Raw genomic sequence first — 22383 nt, forward strand, 5'->3', positions numbered from 1 at the left:
GCAGGACTTACTCGCCATTGGCCTCCAGCTCACAGATCTCAAAGAAGACCATCAGGTCGTACTTGCACTGGCACGGGCCGGCACTGGGCCGAGTCATGGTGCTCAGCTTCGTCGCAGGCACTGCAGCAGGGCAGAAAGACAGCTTAAAGGGCGAGGTTGCTGTTGACGTTTGGAGTGAGGCACGTCATGGTAGGCAGGGTAAGGACAGAGCAGGCAGGGAGGGCGGGGAGACAAATGGAGATGGCAGCAAGGCAGAAGGGCGCGCATAGAGGGTGACAGCCCCACCCCGGGGACCTCACTGACCACCAGCGTGCCTTCTCCCATGCCCAACGTGGAGCGGCGAGGGTGTCAGGATGCAGCCGGCCTCACCCATCCCCGAGGTGGACACCCTGAGCCCACAGCCCTGACACAGACATGTCCCAAACCACGCAGCACTTCTCCAGGGATCGCTCGGGGACAGCTGCTCCGGGACGGCTGGAGGGAGGCTCCCCCGGTGCTGGCACAGGAACCGCACAGCAAACCACAGTGCTCAGCCAAACCCCAACAACTCGGGTCTTGGCGGCCAGAGCACAGCAGGGACCACACAGCCCCTGTGGGATGGTGGGGCTGGGTGGCCATCAGAGCCATCCAGGGTGGGTAGCCTCCTCCCTGCCACTCCGCAGGAGGTGAGAAGGGCTCTTTGCATCAGCCGGGTGCTGTGGGAATGGGCGCCAAGGGCTTTTGGGTGCTCTGGCCTACTGTACATTTTGTGGTGCCCCTGGGGTCCTAACTGGTCTGCCTGGGGAAGGGGACCTTGCACCCAGCATGGGGACCATGGGCAGGGGGAGGAGCAGGAGGCCAGATTCCCTACCTGGTTTGGAGAGTGGCATCACACGGGGGAAGTGACGCCGGGATGGCCTCAGCGGGCTGCAGAGAGAACCAGCTCGGTTAAAGCATCCACAGGACCCCTGAACTGGGCCAACCACACCTACGTCCTGGGGCTACCCCCTCCCGCCACCTGCCCCCCCTTTCTCTGGGTCTCCAGGAAGCCGGCTGTACCAGGTGCCCCTGTGGCACCCAGGGGCCAGGGGTGGCCCAGGGTGTGCCCACCTCAGGACATCCTTGCAGAGAGGTGGGAAGGGGTGCTGCTGGTAGTGCCCGAAGACTTCAAATACAATCGGCTGGCTCTTGATGTATTCAATGAAGGACTTGGTCACCTCCACAGCGATCTGGAAGAGAAAGAGCCATCAATGGTGCAATTTACCTGGGAAAAGGATGCAGCCGGCAACAGCACCAGGGAGGTGGGGGGTGCAAGCCTGTCTGATTCCCCGCATCTCTGTCAACCCCTTCTCTGTGACCCAGGGATGCTCTCCCCACCAAGACCACTGCCATGAAATCCCAGCCTTTTCAGGTGGAGGGCAGCAGCTTTTGGTCTTTCCCCCACACATCCGCCTTGTCTAAGCTTGGCTTAGCTGGGCGGCTGTGATGGGCTGGGAAAGCCAGGAGGAAGCTGCTCCCCTGAGGAGAAGATCCAGCCACGGCCCCATGGAGACCCCGGCAGCCACGGGGGTGAGGGGGTGTGGGCAGGGGAGGGGTACGTACGTTTTGGACGTGATAGAAACCCAGTGGTGGCCCCCGTCCCGTGTTCTTCAAGGGCTCTGTCGAAAAGGCCTCATCGTGGCGATGGATGAAGCTGTGGAGGGCAGGAAGATGGCTTGGGGGCTGCGGGATGGGGATGTGCCAGAGCATGGAGGGGAGAGAGGGTAGGGACCAGGAGAAGAGCCTGCTCCCCCCAGTGCTGCCACCCACACCCTGGGCTGGCACAGGACCCCCCTGCCAAAGGTGATGGGAGCCTCTCCCTGCCTTTTGCCAGTTACCGAACAAGGTACCAGATAAACACATGGGCTCATCCCACAGCCCTTGGTTTTGACTCCCCATCCATGAAGGGCTCAGAGATTGGGGGGCTGGGGCTCCCCGACGTTCACCGCCAGCCCCAAGGCCAGAGCACAGTGGGAGATGCGGGGCCAGGGGCTCACTTGAACTGGCAGAAGATGTCTGCATATTCTGCGGAGATGCTGGAGGCTTGCAGGACTGTCACACGGAAAGTGAAGATGCTGCCCAGCTTCAGGTGGTCCAAAGCCGCCTCCAGCGGCCCGTCCGGCACAGGCTTCTCCGGGCTGTCCAGGAGAAGGTCTTCTGGGGTCACTGCAGGGAGGGGAGGGTCCTCAGCAAGGCGGGGAGGTCACCCCCCTCGGTGTCTGCCAGCAGCCCTGCACCGGGGCAGTGGGCTTTCGACACTGGGGTGGGCGCAGGAGGCTGGGTGCCGGCGTGGGGGGGCCGCTCCCCAACCACTTGTCAGCACCCCTTCACCTGCGCAGGTGTTGTTGTTGACTTCATCAGCAGAGGGACCCACGTCGCTGACCTGCCCCTGGCCTTCAACGATGCGCAGCTCCTCCTGGGAGGTCCCCGAGCGAGACATCCCCACAGCTGGGCACGACTCTGACTGGAACTGTGCCGGGAGTGGGGCTCAGGGATGCTGGTGGTCCCCGAGGTGGTCTCGCTTGTGCTGCTGCCACCGCCCTGTGCACCGGGGCACCTCCAGCTCTCCCCTCCCACCTCACGGCAGCCCCCCCCGGGACATGGGCAAGAGCAGGGGGGTGCACCGGTGGGTGCCAGAGGGTTGGGGTCTGCCAGGTGGACTGGGAGCATGGCCCCTTCAGTGTGATGCCTATAGCTCTGGGAGCCCGGTGGTCCCCATGGGGGAGCATCACCGTGGCAGGCAGGGGTCTGCGGTCCCTGGGTACCCACCAAGAGCTGGCCACCGCCATACCTTCTCAAAGTGCTGGTCATCAAAGGATATCTTGGCCGTCCCTGACTGCCGCACACCGGAGCCGTAGTCGGGGGCTTCCTCATCCGCTGGAGGAGGGATGGGGGTGAGCCAGTGTGGGGGGCATGGGGGATGCAAGGGGCACATTTTGGGGGGAGTCCCCCTCCTACCTGAGATGGCCTGGACGGCCACACGCAGGAAGCCCTTCACCTCACCCTTCTCACTGACGATGGCCACGCGGTGGACCAGGGGCACGGGGTAGAGGAGGTTGCTCAGGTAGACGAAAGCCCTGCCAGAGAGGGGGGGGACACACACAACACGGGGGGGGAGCGGTCACTGCTCCCACCCGCGGGTCCCCAGGCGCGGGTGGCGCGGCCGGCGGCGGCCGGGATCCCAGGTCACCGCTCATGGCGCGACCGCGGCGCTGCAAAGCAAAACTAAAGAGAAGGCAGCCAGGGCCAGCCGAGAGGGGCAGGGAGCGGGCAGCAGGTGGGCAGCGTGCCGCAGGCAGGCGGGCGGGCGGGCAGCGCACCGCGGGCAGCACCACGAAGCAGATGGGGCTCGCGTACCTCTCCGGCTGTCACCTCCGTGGCGGGCGGGGAGGGGAGGGGGGCTGCGCTGGTGCCACCGTGAAGCTGGGAGGGAAGAGGACCTTCTCTGCAGTGGAGAGCCGGAGGACTAGGGCAGGAGGTGCTGCGACATGACTCGGGGGCAGCTGCAGAGTCACCGTGGGGGGGACAGGGGCAAGGCGGGGGGGAAGGGAGGGTGACGAGGGAGGTAGAGGCCAGCAGGAGCGAAGGAGGGGAGAGGAGGAGGTCCTGGCTGGAGGCCAGAAGCCTCCAGAGATGAACGTGCCAGGGGGGTCCTGGCCCCGGCTCTGCCCACGGTGTCAGAGGACCACTGGCGGCTGCAGGCAGCCTTTGCCCAGCTGGGAGGGAGGCTGCACGGCATGGCTGGCGGCATCAGCAGCGTGTGTCCCCCTGCCCCATCCCTTCAGACGTGTGGCTTCGGGGTCCTGGGCCGCCTGCCAGTGCATCACGGGGACGGCACGTCCGCCTTCTCCCTGTGGGCGAGGAAGGAGCTGCACACCCCCAGTGCAGCAGGTCTGAGCCTCCCCGCCGTCCTCCGTGGTGTCCAGGTCGCTGACGCTACTGCGGCAAGGTGCCACACCAGGGTTCAACTTGATGGCCACACAACATCTCTGCCGGCACCTCCCACCAGGCCGCAGCTCCCTGTTTCTCAGGTGTTTTGTCTCCTCTTGCCACCTTCCTCAACCTCACCACCGGCCGGCTTGCTGTGAGACAGTCCTCCTGGAGCTCTGGCAATGGCGGCGCACCGTGCCCTCAGAGGTCACAAGTCACCTCCGCAGCTGTTGGCACTGAGCTCCCTGCCCGAATGGTGCGAACTACCCTTGCCTGTGGGGCAGCACAGCTCCCAGCAAGAGGTGGTGCAGGGTGCCCAGCGCCCCTCCCCAGGCCACCCACTGGCATCTTGACATGCAGCGTCTTCGGGTGTCGCAGGGCGGGATGGTGCTGGGGCCAGCCAGGACACTTCTGCTTTGGGAGGCTCCCATGAGGGTTGCATCTCCAGGTGGCTGGCAGCGTTGCTCGTGACGTCTCAACCTCGCAGGCATCTTTGCAGACATCCAATGGCACCCAAAAGTGCTCAGGGGGGCTCTTGCCGGAGGCCCCAGCCCCGCACTTGCAGCCTGAGCCCCAAAGTCCATGCTCTGGTGACTCCCATTGACCTCCAACCGCTGACTGAGGCTTTTTTCCACCCAAAGCATCTCCAAGGACTCAAGTTGTAGAAGCAAAGGTGATGCCCCATCACTGTCTCCTGCTGGGCCCATCTCACCCCATCTCTTCTTGGAGGCCACTGGGGACAGGTGGCTGGACTGTGCCAGAGCTTCCCAGCAGGATCACATGCCCAGAGCAGAGCCCTGCGACCACGGGGATCTGGGTGCGCCCGCCTGCCCGAAATTGCAGGGCAGCTGGTGTTGAAGCCAAGGGGGTGGAGAGGGGAGGAAAGGGGGGGGGGGGGCGGGGAGGAGGGGGACAAGTGTGTCACTAGAGGAAGGAGGGCAGGGACACTAACCACAAGATTGGTGAGGTGCAAAGATGGCATGCTCAGACCAAAGAAAAGCCTTTCCAAAGGAAGACGAAAGTGAAATAACCCCAATTTTTGCTAAAGCTTTGGAGAGATAGAGCCAGCAGCTAAAAAAAAAACCCCAAAAAACTAAAAAAAAAAAAACCAAACCAAAAAAAACCTAAAAGAAAAAAAAGAAAGAAAGGAAAATAAACCAAAGACAAGGATCCAATCATAAACCAATCCAAGCACACTTCACAAGAAATGTGGCCGGCGGAGCTGCTGTGTGGGGAGCCAAACCCAGGGCAGACTCAAAAGAAGTCGGAAGGTGCCGAGCTCCGGGGAACATGCCCCCGGCACAGAGCGGGGCTGCTGCCGCAGGGCCTTGTTTGTTTTTTTGAGGTGCCCCCAAGAGTTTTGGGGTTTTTTTGATGTTTGTTTATTTTTTTTTTTTTAATAAGCAAAAAAGGAAAAAAGAAAAAAAAGAGGGGAAGAACCCAGCTCTTTCGGTCTGAGGCTGCAGGACTCTTACCCCACCTCCACCCTCTCTGCCTGTGCTGGTCCCCCTCCTCCCCACCTCGCTGCCCGCACTCTGCCCGGCAGGGATAAACCTGGCTTTAGCACACCGAGGAAGAGGAGGTCCAGCTCCAACCATCAGGGCAGTCCCAGTGGGGAGAGGTTCACCATCATGAGCACCTCTGGCTCCTGCCTGGGGCAGAGGCTCTGGGACTAGCTCTGGGTGCACATCCCCTTGGGAAAACCCCGGAGCAGAGCTGGTAGCACCGCATCCCATTTTGGGGATGGGCAGATTGCAACCGGGTTTGGCGGCACAGCCAGTTTTGTGGTGGCTGGTGGGTTTCTCCAGGCCAAGACTGATGGAGCTCAGGGGGGGGTCTCCTGGCCAACAGGTATGAGAAACCAAAGCTCTTATCTTCGGCCAGAGCTGAGGAGGACTTCAAGCCTGCACCCGGGTCCCCGCAACCTCCCTGAACATCTCCTGGGCCAAGGCAGCAGGGATGGCCCAAGCCAAGCACTGGGCACAGGCAGCGAGAGAAAAACGCCGCTTTTCGCAGAGCCCTCCTCTCCCTGCTGTGCCCGGCTCTCCCCTCACTCCCCTCAGCTTCATCCAACCGAACGCCTGGGGACATCCAAGCCTCTGTGTCCGTGGGGGGCTCACACTGACCAACGCAGGTGGGACGGCCAAGCTGGTGGCAGAGGCACACATGGCTTCAAAGTGCCTCCACGCCAGCTGGGAGGTGCCCCTCCCTGGGACAGAAATGCCCAGGTCCGAGACCCCCGTGCAGCTCGCCCGGCTCCTCTGGTGCCGGAGATGCAGCAGAGCTCCCCTTCTCGGGGGCCACCCCGGGGAGAGGGACCTGCCTAAAGGGTCTCTGGTGGAGCTGGCGCTGTCCGCCTTCCCTCGCTATTCCCTACTGCCGCTGTGCTCATCACACAGCCCTACCTCAGTGGGCACCTCGCTGCCCTGCTTGGCGTCCCAGGCTCAGCAGCAATCTCAGCCAGCCAGCCACCCCCTGTGCCTCTGGGACGCCCTGGAGGTGGGAGTCGTGTCCGAAAGCAGTTCCCTCATGCGAAAGAGCTAGTTCCTTCCCGGCATGCTCTCCTAAAACCTCACCAACCTTCCTACTAAACTGAACAGGGGGGAGCGGTCGTAAAACGGATCCCGGCCATCACACAGCGGGCACTCCGGAAAGATGTCTTCCTCCAGGTCCTCCGCCTCCTCCTCCTCCTCCTCCTCCTCCTGCCCCTGGTGCTGCTCGTCAGCAGGCTCGGTGATGTCGGAGTCGGGGTTCGAGAAGGTAGGGGAGGGGGTGAGATCAGCCATGCGCTCGCTCATGCATGTGTTGAAAAGAGGAGAGCTGTTGCAGCCAGAGATATCTGAACTAAGGTTAGTACAACAAGATAGAAGACAGGTTAACACCAGCTGTTCCAAACAGAGGGAGCAAGAATAGGAATTTTGTTTTTTGGGGGGGGTATTTTTTTTTCTTGGTTGGATTTTGGGGTGGTTTTTTTTTCTGCTTAAACCAAGGGATGTCGGGAAATAAAGACCTGCCCATCTGGTGCGTCTCTAAAGGAAGCCACCAACAGCCGTCGGCTATAAAGGGCAGAAAAAAGAGCGACCCAAGGAACAGGTGCAAACGGTGGGGATTCCCCTCGCTGGCTTTGCGGACAACGCGGGGACAGAGTGGGTGGCACGAGGCTTGCCGCCACCCCCACCACCGAAGGGAATCTCTCCACATGCCGTGGCATGGGGGGGATGCCTCCACGGCAGATGTGGTTGGTTGGGCCATGCGGCTCAGCCCCCTGCTCCCCCTGCCCGCCAGGGCAGACCCCTTCTCCAGGGTGGCCCATCCTCATCGCTGGCACCGCACCCTTCCAACCAGCATGCAGGAAGCGCACGGAGACGCGCGGCACATACCGTACAGACGGATGCTTGGACACCAACGCGTGCACATGGACACGTGCCCACCGGGGCAGAGGTCGCGACACCATGGGCCCTCAGCCTGCGGGACAGCTGCAGCCCCCCACCTCCCACCGGCAGCAAGCCAAGAGCCCGTGCCTCACAGCACTGTGTTAGGGCAGGCAGCAGGAGCATTGCCAGTGGCTTGTGGGTCCTTTGGGGTCCCGGCAGCCAATGCAGAGGACAGCCACCACAGGCAAGATGGGCCCTGACCGGCACCGGGAGGGCAATGCATCCTCGCACGGTGCAGCCCCAGGGAGATCAACACCCTGCACACAGCAGAGCCAGCGTCGCTTCCTTCCACAGGGCTGCCTGCGGGTCCCAGCCGCACTTAGAAGGAGCCGAAGCGCTCACCTGCCGACCAGCCTGAACCAGGGGAAGCGGTCGTAGAAAGGATCTCCGCCGGTCACCACGTTGTCGCAGTCCTCGATGACGCTAGAAGGCACTTCTGCTGCACGGTCATACATTTCACGCATCAGGTCCAGGCGTTGCCTGCAGGCAGAGGGGGATGAGGCAGGCAGTGGTGAGAAACCAGGCTGAGGCTGGCCGAGCCCTCCCTGGCACAGGCATCGTTTGCCCACCTCAGCTTCTCCAGGGTCCAGTAATGCGTCGCCCCATTCTTCTGGTCCTGCACCTCTACGGCCACGATGGTCCGGGGGAATGGCCGCTTCTCCCGGTCCTTGGCGGCATCAGGAGGCAGCAGGTCGGGAGGGAGAGGCGAGTACAGTGTGTCTGTGAGGAGCACGAACTGGAACTGGACCTGGAGAGGGACAGAGGGGGACGGTGAGCCACCCTGGAGGACAGCGGGCTCCATGCTGTGTCTTCAGCAACCCCCTCCTCAGCACTTCCCTGGTTGCCCATGCTTGTGGCCTCAGCCATGGGTGCTGCAGCAAGCCAGAGAGGAGCCCCGGGCACCCACCTTCTTCTTCAGCTCCACGCTGATAGCATTGGCTTCCTTGAGGAAGATGGCATTGCCCCAGAGCAGGTCGCGGAGGGAGGTGAACTGGTACCACTTCCACTTCCTAAAGGCCCAGAGGGCCAGCTCGAACTCCCGCTCTGTCCACTGCACTGTGGGGACATGGAGGGACAGTCACCTCACCGCCGGGAGGGAGGACATCAGCGTAGAGGTGCCCAGGGGACCCATGGTCCACTCTTCTTGCTCTCGCAGAAAGCATCAAAACCCAGCCCTCACCTTCATCCTCAGGTTCTTCCTCTTCCTCATTTGCCTCAGGGTAATACCTAGAGTCCATCTGCTTCTGCAAAGCCTCCAATTTGCTCTCATAGTCCTGGGGGAAGCAGGGAGAGGGATGATGCAACCCACAAGGTGTGACCTTCCTCCATGCTGCCACACAGAGCTTCTCCCCCCACCCCGCAGGAACCTGGCTTCCTCCCTCCTCTGAATCCGTGCTTATGAGGACAACGCCAGGAACAACAGGTTTGTTCTCATTTTTAGGACACACAGAGCCACCCCATGCAAACATCTGACAGAACTCAGTCATGCCTGGACAGCCTGAGAAGGAGTCAGGTCCTGGCCACCTACCAGCCTCTGCTGCTCAAGAAGGTAATTCGCCTCCTCCCGCTCCCTCCGGTACTGGTCCTCCAGTTCCTGGAGCCTGGGAGGAATGGGGAAGGAGAGGATGACCAACCTGGAGGTGGATACCCAACTCCCCATCGCCCCAGTCCCTGTGCCCTCACCGCTGCTCCATCTCCTGCTTCATGTCAATGCCCTGCTTCTCCAGCAGCTCTCTTTGAGCGAAAGCCCAGTCCACGGGCTCAGCGGGGGTCTCAGCGCATGGGGTCCGCTCCCGCTCCTGCCGAGCCTGCTCGGGGTGGTTGAAGCGGAAGACGTGGCTCTTCCCCATGATGATGCGGTTTCCTACAGGGATGTACGCGGGGCATGGGGTGAGGGCGTGGGTTTAATGTGGGACAATGTGCAGGCCCCCCATTGGATGGAGGGAGGCAGGTTAGAGCAGCACTGGTGAGCTGGCTCCGGGGACCCACCTGAGCGCAGGATGCTGGGCTCTGTCACCTTTTTGCCGTTCACGTAGGTGTCAGCGCCTTCACAGGGCTCCAGGGTCACTATTACTGCAGAGTCAGTGGGAGGGGGAGAGAGGGAGCAAAGGTAAGGTGGAAGCAGAGGGATAAACCCCTCATCTCTTGCTCCGCTGCTTCTGCAGCCTTAGAAAGGGAGAGCTGCCCCAGCCAGCACCCCAGGTGTGGAGTGGGGGGAACCAGGGTACCCAGCAGCAGCACCCATGCCCTGGGCAACAAATGGGGCTCGGCCAACCTCGTGTTAATCAGAGCAGTCCCAAGGACTAGAAGCAGCTGGAGACTGGATGTGAGAGGAGATCAGAGCCTCCCACACGCATCTCCAGCCTCCCCAGGCTCGTCTCCCAAAGCCCTTTCACCCCCAGGTTCCTGCTGGTTTGCAGGGTGGGGTCTGCTCTGTGAGAATCATCTACAGTCTGCTCTTCCCTCCCACCCTGATCTCCCTGGCTTGCCTCACCGTGGCAGCTTCCACATGCCTTGCATGAGCTTCCCTCCCAGCTAGGTGAGGGCCGTAGCTCACTCTGGAAGCTTGGAGAGACCACGGCCATGCAAGAGAGCCCCACTACTCTGAGGAGGGCCGGAGCCCCGGCTGGGGGCAGGTGCTGGGGACATGCAGAGGGACTGAGGTCCCCAGGGAGGTGGAGGCCCTCCGGACAAGGAATACCTTCACCACCAGTTTTGGTGTCGCTGCGGAAAAGGCAGTGCTCTTCCTTAATGAAGTGCCCGCTGAGAACGATGTCCTGCCTCTTCTCCGCATCTTCCCGGCCAACCCTGCCGGGGGAAACCCAGCTCAATCCTTCCTCAAAGCAGACCCTCCCTGGGCCTCCCCCCACAACCATCCTTGGGGCTAACAGGAGCAGCCCTTGGTGCATAGCAGGACCAACATCCCTAACAGCATTGCCAGGCAAACACATTGTTCCCACATGGCTATGGCACTTTGGGGATGCCCCAGGAATAGTGCCCAGCCCGGGGACAGCTGTCACCCTGCTGCCCACCCAGGCAAGTCAGGCACTGAGATCGGGGCTAGGCTCCCACCAGTCCGCAGGACCTCGCCCTCACCTTGTTATCCCATCCTTGATGTAGTAGAGAAGACACTCGGACATGAGCGGGTCCTCGTTCAGGTTGACCAAGTGGGGCGTCTGGGAGAGACGAACAAGGAGTCACCCTGGTGCGCCCCGTCTACCCAGGTGCTGAGGGATGCTCCTGAGGGAGATGGGAACTCAGCAGCACCTCAGGCTGCCTCCTGCATGGGCTCTCCTGCCCTCCGTAGCTCCAGAATAACATGCCCAGGCATGTACTTTTCAAGGGGACTGCAGAGAACCAAGCAGCTGGGATGAAGATGACCTGCCTCCACACGCCTCTCTGCTTTCCTCCTCAAAGGGCTAAGCTCTGGGCACCCTTCTGCCAGCTGCCTTTGAAAACTCGTGTTGCAAACAGGCCCGACATGGAGCCGAACACTTCCAATGGGGAGTCCCTGATATGGCTTAGTGTATCTTGGGGCAGGACCCTGCTCGCCTGCACTGCGTGTCCATGGGCCCTTGCCTCACCATAGCCCCCAGCTCTGCTATGGACAGTGTAGCTGAGGCAGAGACACATCCCATGCAACAGCTGGTTTAGGGTGAGAGGAACTCAAAGTGCCTGTTTTCCTCCACTGATGGTACAAGGACAGATAAAGCACCCAAAAGAGCAGGTCCTAGACCAGAAGTTCAACCAAAGGTAGTGGAAACCTGAAGCCGTATCTCCAGGCTGAATTTCACTCCCTGGTGTCCTTCCTAACAGCTCCCTCCCAACACTTTCTTCCCCCAGGTCACAAACCACTTTGTTCTTGATGAGAGGGAATTTTCTCCCCCGGCCACTGTCCTCTCTGTCTGCAGCTAGCTTGTCTCACCCCATTGCAAGCTGCTGTGATTGCATCTTCAGGCAACAGGCAAAGTCCCAGGAGTATCAGCAGGTAAAGTTCTGAGTTTCCCAGAAATAAGGATAGAGACCATAAGAAATGTCTTATCAGCCTGCTAACACCCGGCATGCAGAGGTTTCCCCCTCACAACAGTGCTACAAGCCCTGGCTGATAGGAGGGACTCACTCCAAATAGTGCAGGAGAGCTGGAGGCCAAGGGGGAAACACAGGCTCTTCTCCATGGTGGCTAGCAGGAGTAAGTTGCCTGTAACATTTAACCTCAGGCCCCTCTGGGCAGATATGAAGCCCCAGGGCCTGAGACTCCTTCAGCTTGCAGTTTTTCTCCAGATTTGCAAGGCTGGCTAGTAGAAGGCAGATGCTTTACCTTCCACTGAGCTCCTTCGAGACGTAACCTCCCCAGCGATGGCATACAGCAGGACAACGAAGTCCTGCCCTGCTTTGCCCTTAATGAAACAGGGTTTTGCACACTATCGACGCTAACTTTCCTCACCAGCCACTGGAGGAGTCAGAGAAATTTCCACCCACCAGATAGATGAAGAGCAAGGAGGCATCAAGACCACCACAGCAATGCCCCACCTCCAAGACCAACCTGCTTCAGGGTATAAACCCCTGTGCTTTCTACACAAAGATCTGGGGTCCTAACAGGCAGCAACTGAGACAAGAATGAGAAACAAAGACAACGGTGTAGAAATTTGTCCTAAGAGCCATGCCAAGGCATGCAAGGGGAAGGTCCCGAAGCTTTCATCAGCGAGTGTCACCACCTCAGCTGGGGACGCAAACATCTACTAAGATGTTTGGCCAAGCCAACCAGCATCAGCTGCCGGGGCAGCTCTCAGAGCATCCCTCGGTGTGGCAGGAGAGCCAAGCGAACGCGCCCTGGTCCTACCAGCACATGCCTGCACCTTGGCAGCCCATGCTGCTCCGCAGGCTTCACAGGGTTGGGGCTGTAAACTGGACATCACTACCGCGATGGTTATACAGACAAGCAAGGGGCAGTGATGTGCTGTAACTGGTGCTTGGCAGGGTTTGCTGGGACACTAACTCTTTGGGGCACAGCCAGTTTTTGCTTAGAAAATACTTTCCAGGATGCTCAAGCAATAAAGAGTATGGAATATTTCCGCACCCACATTTCTGAGTGAGGACTTGCCGGTTTCAGGGGCAGCAATTTCGTATACCCCAAAATATGGATTTTTATAAGCTGATACTGAAGTCCAACACAGCGATCATCAGCAAAGCCCCACCTGAATGGGGACAGCATCCAGGCAATGGTGGCTGGACATTTAGCCATGTATTTCTGTTGATGTTTGTACCCAGCAGGGCCAACACTGGGATTTCCCCCATAGATTTCAGAGCCAAGAAAAGGCTAGAGAAATATTTGGGGCCGGCTGGCAGCGACAGGGCAAGTCAGAAGGGAGCTGCAGGGGTACAAACCAGCCCTCATTTGCCAGGAAGAAGAGAATAAGATGATCCTACCTTTTTAGGAGAGAAAACACCCAAGGTGCCTCCATCCTCCCTCATGGCCACCCCCATTTCAGCCAGCAACGCTTCCCTAAAGGAGCAAGGGAAAGAAGAGCCTGTTAAAGACCCACAAGCCCCTGGAGCCAGCACTAGAGAAACCCAGGATGGGACCTCAGCCCATGGGTTTGCCTCACAGATCACAGCCATAGGGCTTGCTTCAGTTAACTCCGTGCCTCAGGAGGGTTTCTCAGAGCAGACCACGTCCATACAGGCTAACGTGGTGGGTGCTGGGGTAGGGTACAGCTGCACAGTCGAATTGCCCAGCTGCCCCCAGGACCTGAACTGCTGTAGGCAAAGTGCAGAGGAGGGGAGATGCCTGGGGAACCCTACCCTGTCCCATCCCACCCCAACCCACCCACCTCTCCATCCGGATTGCTTCCGTCCTCCGCAGCTTCTCCTCCCATGTCTCGTTCAGCTCCGCGATGATCTTCTCTGTTTCCTGGCGATCACAGGGTTAGCAGGAGGTTAGCGTGTCCTACAGGAGGCACACCTGCCCGCTCTGCCAGGCTCTGCCCAGCATGCCACAGCGGGACACTGGTCCCAGTTTCAGGCTGGTTTAAACAAGCAACGGCAGCATTTCACCCACATCTTTCCATCATCACCATCTTCAAAGAGCAAGGCAGGAAGATCATCCTCTCCATCCCCTTGCTGCCAGCCTGCTCCTGCACCATGCTGAGCCAGGAGCACCCACCCCGAGCCACGAGCGCCCGTCCCACAGGGCAGGGGCAGCAGTCACCCCATGGGAAGGAGGGCAGCACCAGGTGAGCCCTACCATGCCGAACCGTCTCCCGTCCGGCAGTCCACAGCATTGGGCAGCTCTGGGTCTGTCTGCTCTGGAAGAGCATGCCTGAGCATCATTTTCCATGAGCGTCATCCATAATGGGTTTCCAGAAAATATTGAGCCCCCTCCACAAGCCTCAGTGCAAGAGCATTGAGATGAGCCCTCCGTCCTGCCAGGTGCTGGCCTCTTACCTTGAGCCTTTCGATCGCTTCTTCACTGCCTGGAGCAAACATGATGCGCTCGTGGAGGCTGGCAACGGAGGCGGCGCGGCTGGACAAGGCCGACAGGGAGGAAGAGGGGCTGATCCCAGCGATGGCATTGGTCACTGTGGAGAGATTGTCATGGCGGTGACTCAGCTCTGCCCCTCTAGCATCATTATTGTTCTCAAAGTCGGACACATCTACGGGTGGGGAAGGAGGGTTGGGCCAGGGAAAGACACATGGACAGGAAGAGAGAGAGAAAGAGAAAGATAGAGAGAAGAAAAGCTGTTGGGAAAAAAAAAAAGAGTGGCCGGGTGCATCGAGAAGAAAGCCAGGAATTACAAGGAAAAGGCACAGGCGACAGCACAGCGGTGCAGGCAGCAGCAGGGCAAGGGCACACGCGTCTCTCCCCCAGCCCGGGCAGCCCACCAGGAGCACTGGGCTGTTTTGGGAAGTAGCTGCTGGAACAGCCCTGGAGCCTTCCTGGGCTCCCAGGGATGCTTTTTTGCAACACCAGATCCTGCAGCCATCAGGTCTGGGATCGACCATCCTTGCCAAGAGCGTGCCACTGCCCCTGTCATCCTCCCCCATCAACACAGCCCGAGTGGTTTTCCCTGCCCAGCTGCCCCAGATTAGCTGGATCTGAGGGCAGAGAATGAGAAGGGAAGGGGAGGAGAGGCAGTGGCCCTCCACCACAAAGGGGTCAGGGGGATGGAGGAGGAGGAGTAGCTGTGGGATCCCCTCACTGGCAGAGCCCAAGCCCCTGGCCCACTGGAGCAGCACCTTGGCCAGGCAGCCAGAGAGAGAGCAAAGTGAGGGCAAGGTGGCAAAACACCTGTTACAGACAGCAGCAGTTGCCTGCCGGCACCCCGAGCATCAGCTGCCACCAGACTCCGTGGCAAAGGGACGCAGGTATCAGAGATGCTCCTCCAGCCCCGAGAAGTCACAGGGCCTTGGTGCGCTGTGCCAGAGTAGGGCAGGGCACAGGCTAGCAGGTGCAGCATTAATCACCCATCTCCATCAGCCCACATCTGGGGGAGCTGAGCCAGGAGGGGAGGGTCCAGGTCCACGTCTCCTCAGGGGGCTCGCCATAGCCCAGGGCAGGATGGGGTGACAGCGCTTATCCATGGGCAAAACCCTCCTGGCCATCACCACACAGCCCTTCATCAGGAGAGCATTGTGCCAGCCCGCCGAAGTGCCGTGCCGGGCTCCAGTCCCAATAAGCCCCAGCGCCAGCAGAAGCAGCGACAGCAGCAGCAGCAGCGACACGAAACATCATGACAGCATGGAGGAAGGAGTCCCCGTGGGGATTGGGCCCTCGGCACGGTGGAGGACGCTGGTCCCTCCGAGCGCTATCCCAAGCCCAGGCGCTAACTGTGACTCTGCCACCATTCCCTTTGCCAGCTCCCTGGGGACAGCAAGCCCCTCTCCATCAGCTGGGGCTGGCTACGGGAGCCCTTCCCCATGCTGCACAGGTGCCCCTGGGTGCAGCCTATGCCTCCCAAAAGCCGTGAAGCAACAGAGAGTACCAGTGATGGGGAATACACACATTTGGATCCTCCCGCAGCAGGATGGGCTAAGAGAGAGAGAGAGGGCAGGGAGTGGGGGTAAGACAGAGAGAACAGAACAAGAGTGGGTTCATCTCAGTAGGATATCCAATAGCACACGGAAGAGGGGCCACGGGTGGGCACAGCCCCGGGAACATCTTCCTGGCACCATTGCTGGGCACGGGATGCTGAAGATGGGAGGTGAAGGGGGAGAAGGGGAGGTCTGCTGGGTCTAGAGCAGCTCCTCCTCCTTACAGAAGTGGGCCGGGGGTTGCAAATGCGCGTGCAGGGGCTTGCCGGAGGCATCCTAACCACGCTTTGGCAGCGTGATGCCGTGTGGCCGACAGAGTAGGATGCAGGGTAGTTGCGGGGACACTGGCCCTGCAGGCCGGGGGGACTCCAGGCCACCCCTGCCTGGAGCCACTGCCAGAGAGTACTGGGCGGTACCTACTGTCAATGATGTCCCCGAGGCCTTGGGCATAGAGAAGGTCACGCAGGCGTGCCACCTCGTCCTTCAGCTCCCGAATGAGCTTGTTGTTGGGGTCCTCGTTGATGACGGCGTTGCAGCGGATCTGCTTGGCACGGTCAGCGTACCTAGGGAAGGGCAGAGCCCTGAGCAGCGGCAGGAGGGGCAAACCCCCAGCTGCTGGGCAAGTGGGATTACCACTAAGCCCCTCCAGCAAGCGATCCTTTGGAAGATCCCAGCACTGGGACAATCCTTTGGCCCCTTGTCTGAGGTTGCAGGGTCCCCCCACAGCACCCTGCCCTTGCCCGCTGTGGGGGGACAAGGGTACTTCTTCCTACCTGAGGGTGCTGAGGGTCTCATCATAGTTGATGTCAGCAGGACTGAGAGCAGCGACCATGGCTGTCCTGGAGTTGCCGCCTGCCCAGAGAGATACATCCACATCAGGGAGACACTGGTCCCCACGCCAGCCGTCTCTCTCTGCTCGGCAGCCATGCCCACCGCTGAGCCCACACCTCCCACCCATGTCCTCACCCAGGTTCTCCCGCAGCAGCCAGGTCAGTACTGAGTCCCGGTAGGGGATGAAATCCGTCTTCTTCTTCTTTTTGTTCTGGGGGATGGAGAGAGGAGGGAAGGGCTGTCAGGCTGCCTGCTTTCTTCAAAGGGAAGGTGACAGCCGGTCCCCAGCCATGGGGACTCGGAGGAGGATGGCTCTGTCCGTCTACCGTGACCTCAGGCAGCTCTGCTCAGCTCCACAGGTCCTGCATGTAAAATGCCCTGCCTGGGCCAGGGCGGGTGTTTAACGCTAGGTACTGAGAGCCACAGGGTGAGGAGGGTGAGGAGGATGCTGAGGGCTCTGCCAGCCCCCAGGAGAAGCATGGCATGGGTCTGGGCAGAGCCTCACCCCTAAGCCACCCTGCCACCCACTCGCAACCACCTGTGCTAAAAACCAACCCCCCCTTCACAAGCCCAGCCAGGCTACCTACCTTGTTCGGCCCCGAATCCTGCAAAGAAAGTGAAAAGACTGTTTAAGTGAGCTGCTCCCCTCCTCAGCACCCATCACAGCTCTCCATCCCCCAAGCAGAGAGCAGCGGGTGCAGGTCCCCAGTGAGACAGCAGCCTCACCAGCCCAGCTCATCCCAGCCCCGGGGGCAGCTTGGGATGTATCTGCTCATCACTCAGAGCTGGGATGCTCCATCGCTCAGAGCTGACCCCATCCCTGCTGAGCTGAGCCCATTCCCACATGGTGCCACCGCTCGTCTGTGCTCCAGCTACCTACCATTTCGGCCAAGGCAGAGATGACTTTCCCCAGTGTGGTCAAGGACTTGTTGATGTTTGCTCCTTCCTGATGGAGAGAGGAAAACCCCAGATGCTCAGGCCCCATTTCGGAGCAGCACTAAAGTCCAGTGTACCAGGAGGATTGGGAAGTCCCAGCAGGGGATGGGCAAAGAGCAGCTAGTCTTACTGGGTAACCAGCACCTCCCAGGTGGGACTCATGGACTGCAGTGGAACTGGCACTGGGCAGCTTTCAAACAAAACCCCGTCAAGGATTTTGGCAGCATAGTGGGCAAGGAACCAGGCAAGGAAAAGAGATGTCACAGCTGGGGACAAGGGGGCAGGACACGGCATCCCCAACGGCAGAAGGGGACCCCACGCCAGCTCTCACCTTTAGTCTTGTGCCCTTTGCACCAGTGGAGTCAGCTCGCTCGCTCCCTGCCAGGTCCACCAAACTGATTTTGCTGACCTGCAGGCAGAGACAAGGCTGTCAGCCCTGGCAGGCACAACAAACCAGGCCCTGGCACAGAGCCGAAGAGGGAGCAAAGACCTCTTGCAAGGTGACACTGCTCTGAAGGCAGAGGCGGGCTCTGCGCGTTCATCCTTGCCGGGATTTGGCCAGGAGCAGGGCTAACATCCTTGCAGGCAGGGCTGGAGGGCACCAGCTGCCAAATATCCTGTTCAGGGGCCAGTCCCTCGAGGGACTGTGAGCCCAGAGTGTGCCTGGGACTTATCTCCATCCTGTTTCAACTCTCCATGAGGCCGCACCATCTCGTCCCAAGTGCTGTCGATAGCACACAAAGCCCTTCCTGGGTCCACGCAGGTTCCCCCGAGTCCCCCAGGCTCTGCTCTCACCTTCTCAGTGGTGATGTCCGTCTCAGCGTCGTGCCGCTTCTGCGTGAAGATGATGTTGAACACGGCGTGGGAGCGGCTGCTGGTCTCGTTCATGTTGGTGGCAGCCACCGTGCTGTGGGTAGAGGACAGGGAGGCATGACACTCTGCAGGGGACACCAGAGTGGGTGGCGATGAGGCCAGGGCTCATTTCAGGACAGGGTACATGATGGGAAGGCAAGTCTGGAGGACAGGAGAGGACTCTGGGAGGAGATGTGCAAAAGTCCAGGCTTTCTCCTGATGGCTCCAGGGCGTTTTGAGAGCAGGAAGGAGGTAAGGTGAAAATAAGTGGGGGGTACCCAATGCTCAGACAGGAGGGGACTGCCACCTCCAGAGCAGCCAAACCAGGAAAGCAAGGAAGTTAAGCAGGACCTTCTGGAGATGTCTGCAAGCTTTCCAAATCCTGGCCATCTCCTGCTCCCCCAACTCACCGGGCCTTGTTCCCAGAGTCCATGAGATCCTGGATGTCATTGTAGGAGGTCACAGCCAGCTTGGAAAGGTCCTCAACGTACGGGCCCATAAGGGGATGCTCCCTCACCCGCAGGTTCCCCTTGTTCTTGGGGTTCAGGAGGTCCCTCACGCGCTCACAGTATATCTCCATGTAGCTCACCTAGAGCAGAGGGCACAGGCAGGGCTAGCAGCTGGCAGGACGTGGACACTCAGTGTATAGGCACAATCAGGTCCTGCTCACCCACCCCACCCCACACCCAGGGACGGGACCCCCCAAAGAGGGGGCTGCACACTGGCATGGCTTGCAGAGCTGGGTGGGAGGCTGGAGCTGGACAGGCAATGGGGTGCCTACCTCCACGGAGTAGGACATGTTGTCATTCGTCGTGTCATTGATGCGGGAGAAGAGGTCCTCGCACAGCTGCGGAGAGAAGAGCCAGGCTGCTCAGCCCCCCACCAGAAGGATGCCCCTGCCCAGGGTGCCCTGGCCACAGGGATTTCTACCTTCTCACCCCAAAAACCAGAGCCCCTGAGTGTTGGGATGGCTCCTGGGGAGCTGGCAGAAGCCCCCCTGCTGATATGGGGAGTTCAGCATCCCCAGAGCACCCGCCCCAGTGCCCTGCTGGACCAGCACGCGGCAGCTCTCAGCAAGCACCGCCGCCACCGGCTTGGCACTTGGACCACTGCTGCTCACAAACACCGGCTTCATGTAACCAGAGCGTAATTCATCTGGTCTTGGAGGAGTCTGGCATGACCCTCCTTGGCCCCCCGCCCTCCAGCACAGCCGCGCTGGCTCACTGCCATGGCAGGGCTGCCGTAGACCTCGGCAAAGCCTGGCCCCTCTCCTGCCCTGCTCCCCTCTTCCCTCTCCACTCCAGTTTTCCTTTCGGCATCTCACTAGGACCAGCAGAACAGGCAGCTTTTCACTAGGCAGTACCTGCGGGATGATGCCTTGCTGATCCTTCTCCTGCTTCCCCATCATGGTGTAGGATTTTCCGGCACCCGTCTGCCCGTAGGCAAAGATGCAGACGTTATAGCCTTCGAAGGCGTGTTGCAACATCTCCTCCCCAATGTCCCGGTACACTTGCTTCTGAGATGCATAGTTGATGTCTGCGGGCTGCAGAGAGGAGGGGGACAAGGAGCAATTTGGCAAAGAGGTCCTCCCACCTCTCCCCAGCCCAGCACAGTGCTCCAGGCAGGCTCAGACCTCCTGCTGCTTACCGTGGTGTGGGACCAGTAGGAATAGTCAAAGCTGAAGCTTTTTGGTGTCTCTTTGGGCTGCTTCGGGTTCAGGATAGCTAGGGGCAAACAGATGGGAACATGAGGCCACCTGGCCACCCGTGGTACCCCTGCCACCCACATCCCGCTCATGAGGGGAGAAGGTTGATGGGGTTCAGTCCGAAATGGTCCTGGAAAGCGGGACTGGGACCCTCCAGCTCTGCAGCTGGGTCCAGAGCCCCCAGTCCCCAACAGTCCCAGCCGAGGAGGTGGATGCCACGGCTGGCAGAGCCTGCACCAATCCAGGGAGCAGGGCAGAGCCTTGCCCAAACATCCCGCTGGGCACAGAGCGAGGGAAACGGCTCCTTCCCTTGAGCTCCTTCCTGCTTTAGCACCTGCCCGTGGGAGCCCAGCACTGGCACTGGCATGGGAGGATCACAGCCTCCCTTCACCCCACAGCTGGGGGGCCATGCCCAAAGCCACATGCATCAGTGCTGTGGGGTGGGAGCAGCCACGGCCCCATTGGGGCTCCCCCAGGCCCCCTCTGGCTCCTGCCTCTCCTCCCCTGCACTTTCTTTTGGGTACCCAGACCCAGCAGGGTGATTAATGCTTTGTGTTACACCACCAGCGGAAACAAGAGCCTGCTTTTTCCCATCCCCTGGTGAAAAGGACGTTGCCATGGAAATTAGAGTGCATCACTTCTCTTCCTCACTCGCCACTTTTTTCCCCCCATAGAGCGTTTATGATGGGTTTTTTTCTGAAACAACAGATGCGTCAGAAGAAACCCAAACCGGCAGGCTAATCACGAGATCCAGCCATCAGCCATGTTAGGTGACATTGAAATGACCTTGCAGCGCAGCTCCCGTGCCCACAGCTGCTCCCTGCCACCGCCGGGGACAAGGAGGCCATATAGCACCAAGGCCAATGGAGCTCCCTCCATTGCAGCCCCAACCTGCCCTGCCCCGGGGCCGGCACTCAGCCAGGGCTCGTGCCTGCTCAGGATTCAAGCTGGGACCTTCCCAAGCAGCCCCAGGCATGGCGCAGCCTGCTGCCTGTGGGCTCGGATGTCCTGGTGCGCAGCGTTACAGATACAGATACTTTCTGTTCCCAATTCCTCCTCCATTGCCACGATGGATTCTCCTCTGGGAAGGATCTGCCACTTCTGGCCTGAGACCCATCCATCCCTGCCCGCAAAGGCAGCAAGGCAGGCAGGTGGAGGGCGGGAAACGGGGGCAGGATCCAACCCCGACTGCAAAAACTGCAGCACAGTGCTGCTCAGATGTCCCTTGCTGTGGGCAGGAGCGTAGCACCAGCACCAAAGAGGGGCTGGGCGCTGGCTCCCTGCCTGCCTGCCCACTGGAGACAGCATGACTCAGATGCTCCGGATGCCTCCTGCATCCCAGGCAGACTAATTACCAAAGCCAGAGCTGCTCTCTCAGGAGAAAGGGCTGGGAAGTGACATCTCCATAGTAACTGCCCATCCCGCAGCGGCAAATGGGGACTTGGAGGTCCCCACTGAGATCCAGACCAAAACGGCACCAGGCCTTTCTGGGCAGTGCGGGCAGCCACAGGGGCTGCCTGTCCCTGCTGGTGCCTAGTCGGTGTGTTGAGGGCGTGCGAGTGGCCGCTGCAAAGAGAAGTGGGTGCAGAGGCCATGCAAGAAGTCAGGTGGAGCATCTCCAATAGCTCCTGGGGTTCACCTGGCAGCTCTGCCATGCCACCCGGCCCCCGTGCGCTTGGCTCGCGTCTGCTTCTGCCCTGTGGAGGTGACCCTTATCAGAGTGAACGGGAGCATCCCCCTCCCCCTCCCAAATGAGTCAAAAATGGGGCAAAAGCAGGAGCGGGCAGGATGGGGCTGCACAAGGCGGCTGTTCTGCATCCCAGTGCCAGCCCACGCCAGGCACAGGGCGGAGGAGCAGCTGGGGACGGCACCGAGCAGATCTGGGTATCCCAGCTGCAGCTGCCCAGATGGCCCAGCAGGCCAGAGACTGGAACACAGGGGAGAAGGGAGCACACCGAGAGCAGCAGGTCTCCCGTCCCCGAGCTGAAATGCTCTCCCCATGCCCCTTTCATTCCCATTTATTTGCCTCAGCATGGCTGAATGCTGCTGGTGGTTCTTTTCCTCTCCTGTGATCAGGCATCCCAGGGCTTTTGCAAAGCTGCTGCAAAAGATTCATGCTCTGGCCAAAGGGGATTAAAAAAGGCAGGGGGGAGGGAGGAAGACAGACGTACAGACAAGAGGGGAGGAGGAAAACATCTGGAGATGATCCTCATCTTCGCCCTGAAAAGCCAGCAGCATGGCAGAGCATAGCAAGTGGGCAAGCACCAAGCAGGATAAAACCCAAGACCCACAGGAGAGAAAATAACTGCCGTATTTTAAAGCCTGCAGAGGCACGGCTCCGGCCAGAGAATATTAATGGCCTTGCAGGATGAAAGCTGGGGTCCCTTCCTCGCCGTCCTGGCAGGAGCTGTCAGGAGAGGGTCCGGGGGTGTTGGTGCCCTGGCCGGTCCCTGCGGCCGCACAGACGGGGGGACGCCACGGGAACAAAGTGGCAGTGTTGGCAGGCAGCCGCGCTGCAGTGAGCCAAGGGGGCGGTGGCTGTAAGTTTGGGGGGGAAAAGGACGGCAGAGAAGGGCTCACCCGCTCCGGTCCTGGCCCCCGCTGCCCCCCCACAGGGCTTAACGCATTAGGCAGAAGAACAACCTG

The 22383-nt window shown here is 60.1% G+C and overlaps 1 protein-coding gene across 26 annotated transcripts in view; it reads right to left on the bottom strand.

Annotated features, from left to right (window-relative positions):
• Positions 1–22383, bottom strand: part of KIF1A (kinesin family member 1A) — a 42194-nt gene that overhangs the window by 12244 nt on the left and 7567 nt on the right. For 4 of the 26 annotated variants that reach the window (XM_052803127.1, XM_052803132.1, XM_052803131.1 and 1 more), the window contains 33 exons: positions 19680–19756; positions 19396–19575; positions 18814–18879; positions 18443–18621; positions 17976–18087; positions 17512–17589; positions 17125–17190; positions 16832–16849; positions 16380–16455; positions 16187–16265; positions 15834–15976; positions 15385–15411; positions 13827–14035; positions 13214–13293; positions 12810–12885; positions 10479–10558; positions 10084–10190; positions 9372–9455; positions 9066–9246; positions 8911–8983; positions 8563–8656; positions 8290–8438; positions 7952–8130; positions 7725–7862; positions 6529–6792; positions 2977–3095; positions 2810–2895; positions 2350–2488; positions 2016–2184; positions 1582–1672; positions 1090–1208; positions 851–906; positions 12–120 (listed from right to left, as the gene is read on the bottom strand). In XM_052803127.1, coding sequence (XP_052659087.1) covers positions 12–120; positions 851–906; positions 1090–1208; positions 1582–1672; positions 2016–2184; positions 2350–2488; positions 2810–2895; positions 2977–3095; positions 6529–6792; positions 7725–7862; positions 7952–8130; positions 8290–8438; positions 8563–8656; positions 8911–8983; positions 9066–9246; positions 9372–9455; positions 10084–10190; positions 10479–10558; positions 12810–12885; positions 13214–13293; positions 13827–14035; positions 15385–15411; positions 15834–15976; positions 16187–16265; positions 16380–16455; positions 16832–16849; positions 17125–17190; positions 17512–17589; positions 17976–18087; positions 18443–18621; positions 18814–18879; positions 19396–19575; positions 19680–19756 — 3703 coding nt within the window. The remainder of the gene's footprint in view (positions 1–11; positions 121–850; positions 907–1089; positions 1209–1581; positions 1673–2015; positions 2185–2349; positions 2489–2809; positions 2896–2976; positions 3096–6528; positions 6793–7724; positions 7863–7951; positions 8131–8289; positions 8439–8562; positions 8657–8910; positions 8984–9065; positions 9247–9371; positions 9456–10083; positions 10191–10478; positions 10559–12809; positions 12886–13213; positions 13294–13826; positions 14036–15384; positions 15412–15833; positions 15977–16186; positions 16266–16379; positions 16456–16831; positions 16850–17124; positions 17191–17511; positions 17590–17975; positions 18088–18442; positions 18622–18813; positions 18880–19395; positions 19576–19679; positions 19757–22383) is intronic. The other 22 variants (XM_052803144.1, XM_052803142.1, XM_052803141.1 and 19 more) reach the window with 9 other exon arrangements.

Source organism: Harpia harpyja, chromosome 12 (assembly GCF_026419915.1).
Source record: "Harpia harpyja isolate bHarHar1 chromosome 12, bHarHar1 primary haplotype, whole genome shotgun sequence".
NCBI lineage: Eukaryota > Metazoa > Chordata > Aves > Accipitriformes > Accipitridae > Harpia > Harpia harpyja.